Raw genomic sequence first — 9,023 nt, 5'->3', positions numbered from 1 at the left:
AAGGTATTCTTTGTAGAACAAGTACCGACGCCATTGAACAGAAGAGGCGGTGGAAATCTTGGTAGTGGTATAGTAGTGCTGGGGCGAGTGCGGCAAAAGTTGGACTCGTACGAGTCCTGTGATCTTTTGACTTTTTGTCGCACTCGTCGGAACCGATCAAACGTCTTATTCGCGCTCATCACTGTCATCACACTTCCAGGAGTTCCATGGTCTACGATTGCACCACATGACCATGACTTGTGCGTGGTCGTTGCATATAAAACAAAAGAAACATAGTATTCCATGGGTCACTGGCAAAGAGATTTTACAACTATGTGTTTATTTGAACACGTCGTTATGAATCAGTAACAATCACGTTGAGGCATTATACACACGACACACATATACACATGATTCTATCAGACATACTTCTAATATTTAAGTATTTTCCAGTTTTGTAGCTTGTTTTTCCAATTAATCTAAAGTTATTTTTCGTGCAATTATTACAACATGCAGCCTTTGCAATTTTTGGAAATCACGTGAATTGATCTAAAACCCCAGAAAGGGAATCGAAAGGATGTTTTCTGGAAGATCATTAGTAGAGCTCGGACCTGAAATTGATTCGAACGTAGAGCAGCAATGCGAAAGGGTTTTCCGTAATCGGGTTTTTTCTTTCGAGAGTTTAGATCATCTACACTGAGGAGAACCGTATCAATTACCCATTTGCAACCCTGTTTGATTTGTGCTGAGTGTGCAAATCACTTTCAAATCCGATGTCTAGTCATCAGTCAGTTGAGCTGCGCTGTTTGTTGATCAACAAACCTCTCGGCCTAAAGGTGAGCCACACTAATGATCTTACCAAATGAGTCAGGTTAAAAGAGAGATGAGAATCGAAACAGTGACATATTCTGAGGAGACACGGACTAGCCCAAGCCTAACCGACTGATCCTGGACCACGTCCTGACCGAAGAATAGATCGCCGAAGAGAGCTAGTCAACCAACCAATCAGTCAGTCTCAAGGCTCTCGTTTACCCGTATGTACTTACCAGTATCCCTCCGGAAGATGAACATGATGATGACCTCTAGATCGGGTCGTCTATATGTATTCGTCCCAACATGGGGCGGAACTCAAGCCGGACCCGCCCCTCTCGGCCGGCGTTATAGCGCTCCACCCTTGGGTCCTTCTAGTGCGCCTCTCAGTTTTCCAGACTTGTCAGCCCTTCTCCTGCGGGCTAAGCGCCTCACGCTGGGCCATTGCCAGCCCCTTGGCAGCCCGCTCGGACCACTCAGACCGCCGGCGTCTTCGCCCCCATCTTTGCTGGTGGCCCAAATGCTCGGGGGGGCCTCTCATCGGACTTCATTCTTGAGTAGGCTAGAGTGGCGGGCGTGGCACCGGCTCATAACTAGCTCTACTCTGAACCCCATATGGGGCGCCACGTGGGCCGGGGCCCCGGCCGCCGTGCGTCAATTCCAAACCGAGTCCCATCGTTGGGCCTCGCGGGGCCGCTCTTCGGGCTCGAACGGTAATAAGCCAGAGAATACCAGCCACGATCCCGAAGATCCGGATAAAGAAGAGCGTGACCGTGCCACGGCCAATAAAAAGTTCGGTAAGTGTTGGTTTGTTCGATGGGTTTGATGAGTTAGGGCTGAAATGGATCGGGTGATCGAGAATCAGTGTGTCGTTTATGATTTACAGGCATGATCGTGGCCATGGTCTTGACGTTTTTGCTTCTAAATTCCGGTTCCAGTGGCAACGAAACGGAACGAAGTCGGGCTAAGCCCGTGCAATGGAATGATTTCTATTACAACATGCTGCTCAAAGGCGAAGTCAGTCACATTGTCATCATTCCCATCGCTCATCGGGCCCAAGTCGTGCTCCACCCCGATGCCATTTATAAAGGCCAGAAAGTAGCCAACACCACGTTCCTCATGGAGATTCCCGAGAATGTCAATGTCGAGGATCGAATTCGGGAGGCTGAAAAGAAATTAGGCATATCGCCCAATCAAGGTGTGTCGATTAAATATGAGCGGAATGTAGAATTCACATCGGCCCTGTTTTTCGCCGGCTTGATGGTAGTTATCATGGCCTTGGCCTTTACCGGTCTCCGGAACGTCCGCACTAAAGTCGGTGGTTTCAGCAATCCATTCTCTGGTCTGGCCAAAGCGGATTTTACGCTCATTGACCCGCAAATTCGGACCGGGAAAGGTGTGAAATTTGCCGATGTGGCGGGCATGAAGGAAGCCAAAATTGAGGTGAGAGAGTTTGTAGATTACCTGAAAAGCCCGGACAAATACAAAGAGTTGGGCGCTAAACCCCCCAAAGGCGCTATCTTATTCGGTCCCCCCGGCTGTGGAAAGACCATGCTGGCCAAAGCGGTAGCCAATGAGTCCAACGTCCCTTTTCTCCAAATGAATGGCTCGGAATTCATCGAGATGATTGGCGGATTAGGAGCTGCTCGTGTCCGAAGTCTGTTCGCAGAGGCTCGGAAACGTTCACCCGCCATCATTTATATCGACGAGATCGACGCGATCGGCCGCCAGCGGAGTGGCAGTGGGGGTGGGAGTGGAGGCGGGGCTGGAGGTTTCGGTGGCGGAGAAAGTGAACAAACCTTAAATCAATTGTTGGTCGAAATGGACGGTATGGCTTCGAAAGAAGGCATTATCATGTTGGCCTCCACAAATCGTGCTGATGTTCTTGACAAGGCTTTGCTACGACCCGGTCGCTTCGATCGAAAGATTGAGATCGATCACCCCTCGTTGACTGAACGACGTGAAATCCTTGAGCAGCACATGAAAGGAGTGGTGCTTGATGATGCGCCTTCCTCCTATTCCGAACGGTTGGCAACGCTCACTCCCGGATTTAGTGGTGCTGACTTGGCTAATTTGGTAAACGAGGCGGCCCTTCATGCTGCTCGGATCAAATGCGAGAAAGTTGGCAAACAAAACTTGGAATATGCCATTGAGCGGGTCATTGCGGGCCCAGAAAAGAAGAGTAATGTGCTAGCTCCGGCGGAACGAAAGATTGTGGCTTATCATGAGGCCGGTCATGCGTTAGTGGGCTGGATGCTGAAACACACGGATGCACTTCTGAAAGTAACAATTTTGCCACGCACGAGCATGGCCTTGGGCTTTGCCCAATACACGCCCCAAGACAAAAAACTCTTCAGTCCCGATGAGATGTTGGATCGCATGTGCATGGCTTTGGGAGGGAGAGTGGCAGAATCACTCACCTTCAATCGCATCACGACTGGGGCTCAGAATGACCTTGATAAGGTCACCAAAATGGCTTACGCCCAAATTCGCCATTATGGATTCAACGCCACCGTGGGCATAGTATCGTTTGAAGATGATGGTGGGAAGCGGCCTTATTCAAAAAAACTGGCCGCAACCATGGACATGGAAGCCAGACAGTTGATTGCTAGAGCCTACAAAACCACTGAAAACGTGCTGAATCAACACAAAGATAAATTGGAAACGTTGGCCGAAGAACTCCTCAAGAAAGAAACTTTGAACTATGACGACGTGGTGTTACTACTTGGCGAGCCCCCACATGGCAAAAAGAACTTGGTATCACCGTCCGATTTTGAAAGGCAAATCAAAGAACAAGCGGAACTCGGGACAAAGCAGCCGTAGTTCAAAATGATGTCCCCATACCACTATTGAGTTTGTCACGATATATTGAATTATAACAGAACTCGTTACTTCGCGTAATTTGTCATATTGTTTTCCAGTTCAATAAATCTCATGTTGGACAAGAAGGTCGCACGATTTCTGTCAAGTAACATAATTTTCTGCGCCTGAGAGCACTTCAAGAAATCGCCTTTCGGGAAGAATAGAAATAATGCAAGAAGATAAAGCTCAGATTGAAGTGTGGGCGTGCAAGCAAAACAATTCGTAAGATTACAGGATTCAGAGCTATGCTTTTGAACCATGTGCGTTCCTCCTTTTTAAAAAAATCTTCTTGTGGTGAAATTTGAATCAACAGCAGCAGAAGTGTTCCATTGATTTGGAAAAGTGTGATTTTTTTTTGCGGATTTCCTTACCGCTACCGGGATTGGAATCCCAGCAGTTCAAGACGAGAAGATTATTTAATTTACTTGACTTTTATTTATCTATATTATTTGATCGACCAACGAATTGGCTGATCTGGCTAATCCTTGAATATAAGGTTGATCCGGAATTTTAGTCAAAAACTTGTCCAAGTCTGACTTAAATCTTGCTACTGGATCAACCCCTACATAAACCCTACGAATATTTGAGGGCAGCAAATTGAACAATGAAGGAGCCCGAGAAAGAAGAGAGTTGGACTTCATTGTTTTAACTAGCCTGGATTCTCGAGGGCTTGAAGGTGCTCTCAAAACGCACATTAAGCCTCTACGGTCACTACAATTGACCCTAAATCCTGGGTTGGGACAAAGCTCATGAATGCTTTTGAAAACGTACAATATCAGATACCTTTCGTACCTTCTCTGAATACTGTACAATCCCAACCTTTCTAACCTCTCCCAATACGAGAGCTCTCTCATATCTTCAATGTTCCTAGTAAAACATCTTTGGACCTGCTCGAGCTTTTGCAAACCTGCTGAACTAATTGGAGCCCAAATGGGAGAGGCATATTCAAGATGCGGCTGAACAATCGACTTGTACAGAGTTAGCATCGTGACACTATCTCTGGACTTAAACGTGCGATATATCCAACCACATGTTTGAAAAGCCTTACCAACTTTCAACTGGATATGCTCATCGAACTTTCCATTATCTTGGAGGACTACACCTAAATCCTTCATGGATGAGACCTGCTCAATGTCCTTACCTTCATCATCTAATAGTGGAGTGTCTAATGGCGTCGACCCAAAGGTCATTGAGCGGAATTTCATTCCATTCAAGGCCATGTTACTCGCAGCAACCCAAGAATAAATTTGGTCTAGGACCTTTCCCAGACAACTGGAATCCTGACCATTTCTACCACCTACCAATTTTGTATCATCAGCATAGGAAGAGATACTGACATTACTACTACCAAGGTTCTGAAGCGGAGCAATGAAGATAATGAAAAGGAGAGGACCCAAAATGGAGCCCTGAGGGACACCCGACTTGACATCATGTATGTCACTAAGGGATTGCTTCCTACCAGAAATGAAATTTCTTTACCAATTGAGAACCTGGCCTTGGATCCCAATCACATGGAGCCTGTTAACTAAAAGGCCATGATCTACCTTGTCAAACGCCTTGGCAAAGTCGAGATAAACTACATCGACTGATTCATGGCTCTCCAGTCCCTCAATAACCTGCTCTATATGCTCAATCAGTTGGGTAACCGTGCTAAAATGTGCTGATTTGAAAGTTTCTGTAGGAAAATTGTTTTTCCAACCCTCACCCTCTCCACCCACCCAGCCTTTTTTGGATTATTTTTCCAAAGGTGTATGTTTAATGTTTTATGGCAGTTCCTTCAAAAAAACTTTTCTAATGATTTCAAGGACAATTTAGAGTCCTAAAATTATCTACTTTGAGAAGAGTATTCATTTTAAAAAGTGGCTCGGTGGGCGACAAATAGTTTGCATTAGTAAACCATTATTGAGAATGGCTCTTTTTTGGAAGTATTGCCCACGGATTTCTAGAATCCCTGGATAACGCACGGTTGATAAACACTGACCAAGATCGAGTCAATGAGCGAAAAGGGAAAAAAGACTCTCAGTCAGTCTGGAATATATTTCTAAAGTAGTAACACAATGGTAAATTTGGTAACTTCTCAAACACCTCCATAATGTTATAATGGCAAATGTACATAGAAATAGGTCTTCTTTATCCTGGTTTTTGAGCCTTCCTCGAACAATATTAGGTTTGGTTTTACACGGACTTTTCTTACCGCTTCAGGGAATGCATTCCTCAGCTTTCTTGATTGTCAGAGATGGTTTGCAGAAATTTCCGAGCTGCATTCTTCGTGTATTTTTTCTAAATCCGAATTGTTGAGGGTGAATAAGAAGTTTGGTTTCTAAGAGTCCTGTATTTGCTCCAACACTTTCGAAAAGCTAGATAAAAGGCTAATTGGTCTGTATTTTTTTGGCCAAGGAATTGTCCCTTTGCTTGAACATCAGCTCTTTTCTTTTTGAAGTCCTGGGGATTCCATTTTCAGTAGGCTTTAAGGAAGTTTGGAAAAGAAAAAAGAAAATAAGCGAACTCACAGGGAAGAGAACCAATTTCAAACGTACTCTGACACTTCATGATGGAAAAAAATGGACAATGTGATGGTCGGCTTTGCTGGCCGGGCGAGGCCCATCCCTCCGACCTTAGCAACCACAAAAAGCATTATTTACATTAAGCTTAAGTATACTTAAGTATGATTGCAAGCAAGTCATGTGCGACTGTTTCACTAAAGTCGTTTTGAAATACTCCTGTCATTTTTTGCTTGCGATTTGTTCTCAGGATTTCAGAAGAATTGTTTTGTCCATTTAGTTGGATTTACTTTCATTATGGAGGGTTCCAGGACAACTCGACCCATTACAGATATTAGGCCCAATATGATATGTTATGTTTACATCAATCAAGGTGTGAAAGTCAAGTTTGATAATGTTTTAGTCACACTTGATTTTTCATTTAATGCCTTACTGATGCTAACATCTTTGCATGCACATCGAATTTTGACTCATCAAGCTTTAGTTTTGTTCCATAATCATGTTTTTTGGTCAATATTTTATGTTTAGTTATTGTACTGGGTCGAGTTGTCCGGTCACCGTTTGGTTGGAATTGTGTCGTCTTGTCTTTCGGTTAAGACTTAATCAATTTGATGTATGCCACCGAAGGTGGGATTTGACTGTGTTCGTGTTCGACCTCTGGGGAACCTCTGGGGAACCATGTTGTGCCTCTATCAGGTACGTACATTATACCACTCTTTGGTCTACATAGCGAATCAGAGATTTGCCTACATCCAAGGGTTGTAGCGTCAAATAGCCAACAACACAAGCATCATGTGGGCACAAGTCTCATAAAACATTATCTTTCACTGCAACCCTTTTTTATTGATATTATTAATTTTAGCAGAGCCCTCTTCCTTATGTGCTGCCCTATAAGCTATGCACCCAAGAGCGCCAAGCTACGGCCCAAAATGACGAAATGTTCGACTTTGCGATCATTTGGTATCTACTGGGCGACCACGAATAAGTCAAATTTGATAAGCTTTTTAAAAAAAACTTTTTCCTACATCATCAATAACCTCCCGTGACTCTCACAATAGCATCAAGTCTTCCATTGACTGAATGGCAGGATTGACGGATGATGTCAAGATCAAGGACGGCCCAATCAGCCTCTAACTCTTGAGTGAGGGGACCGACACTGGAGGACGATTTGACCCCGACCTTCCTCTCAAGTATGGGCTCAATGGAAAAGTCCATGATGTTGAGGTCTGGAGAGAAAGGGTGCCAAACATGTTGCCCGTTAATCGTGTGGCTTGGGGAACTTTTGGTGATCTTTTGACCTTCACACCCTCGGGTATGAAGATGAGGGGCTGTTTTGACGCGAGTTCATTGGATGTCACATCAGCCCACACCATGACAGAGGCGACGAAATTTCAGCCTCTGGTTCTCAGAATGTTCTCCAAGTTTTGGCCATTAAGAGCATTAGAAACCAATTTTATTTTAAGAATCTTCTCATCCGACCAGATCACATGAAGGTACTTCTAAGATTTCATCCAATATCTCATATTTGCTCATTTTTAAGTTGTTCAGACTCTTCGCAAGTTTTCCGGATGCTGTTCCCTGCTTGTGTGAGTTCGATTACTACTTCTTTTGGATCCTTGTTCTGGGACTGATTTTGATCACATACAAAAAGTGTTTAACATATGTTCGGTCAATCCGAAATCAAGAATACTTCATGGTGCAGGCTTCAATCATATAAATTAGGCATAAAACAGTGTACTGTCCCGCTTAATCCTGGTCGCCCTGTATGTTTTTTTTTTTTTTTTTTTTTTTTTTGCGGACTTCCTTACCGCTACCAGGATTGGAATCCCAGCAGTTCAAGACGAGAAGATTATTCATTTTACTTGATTTTTATATATATATATTATTTGATCGACCAACGAATTAGAATTGGCTGATCTGGCTAATCCTTGAATATAAGATTGATCCGGAATTTTAGTCAAAGACTTGTCCAAGTCTGACTTAAATCTTGCTACTGGATCAACCCCTACATAAACCCTACGAATATTTGAGGGCAGCAAATTGAACAATGAAGGAGCCCGAGAAAGAAGAGAGTTGGACTTCATTGTTTTAACTAGCCTGGATTCTCCAGGGCTTGAAGGTGCTCTCAAAACGCACGTTAAGCCTCTACGGTCACTAGAATTGACCCTAAATCCTGGGTTGGGACAAAGCTCATGAATGCTTTTGAAAACGTACAATATCAGATACCTGTCGTACCTTCTCTGAATACTGTACAATCCCAACCTTTCTAACCTCTCCCAATACGAGAGCTCTCTCATATCCTCGATGTTCCTAGTAAAACATCTTTGACCTGCTCGAGCTTTTGCAAACCTGCTGAACTAATTGGAGCCCAAATGGGAGAGGCATATTCAAGATGCGGCTGAACAATCGACTTGTACAGAGTTAGCATCGTGACTCTATCTCTGGACTTAAACGTGCGATATATCCAACCACATGTTTGAAAAGCTTTACCAAGTTTCAATTGGATATGCTCATCGAACTTTCCATTATTTTGGAGGACTACACCTAAATCCTTCATGGATGAGACCTGCTCAATGTCCTTACCTTCATCATCTAATAGTGGAGTGTCTAATGGCGTCGACCCAAAGGTCATTGAGCGGAATTTCATTCCATTCAGTGCCATGTTACTCGCAACAACCCAGGAGTAGATTTGATCTAGGACCTCTAACAGACAACCGGAGTTCTGACCATTCCTACCAACTACCAATTTTGTGTCATCAGCATAAGAAGAGATACTGACATTACAACTACCAGCTTCTGAAGCGGAGCAATGAAGATAATGAAAAGGAGAGGGCCCAAAATGGAGCCCTGAGGACACCCGACTTGACATCA

At 44.1% G+C, this 9,023-nt stretch overlaps 1 protein-coding gene across 1 annotated transcript; it reads left to right on the top strand.

The window, feature by feature from the left end:
• The first annotated feature begins 786 nt into the window (after nt 1-786).
• LOC131883521 (paraplegin-like) lies at nt 787-3,680 on the top strand. The gene is made up of 2 exons (XM_059231009.1): nt 787-1,586; nt 1,676-3,680. Exons 1-2 carry the CDS (start codon nt 1,016-1,018, stop codon nt 3,610-3,612), a joined length of 2,508 nt encoding a protein of 835 aa, XP_059086992.1. The 5' UTR covers nt 787-1,015; the 3' UTR covers nt 3,613-3,680.
• Nucleotides 3,681-9,023: the final 5,343 nt, after the last annotated feature.

Source organism: Tigriopus californicus, chromosome 7 (genome assembly GCF_007210705.1).
Source record: "Tigriopus californicus strain San Diego chromosome 7, Tcal_SD_v2.1, whole genome shotgun sequence".
NCBI classification, from domain to species: Eukaryota; Metazoa; Arthropoda; class Copepoda; order Harpacticoida; family Harpacticidae; genus Tigriopus; species Tigriopus californicus.
This window is presented reverse-complemented; position numbering and strand designations above follow the sequence as displayed.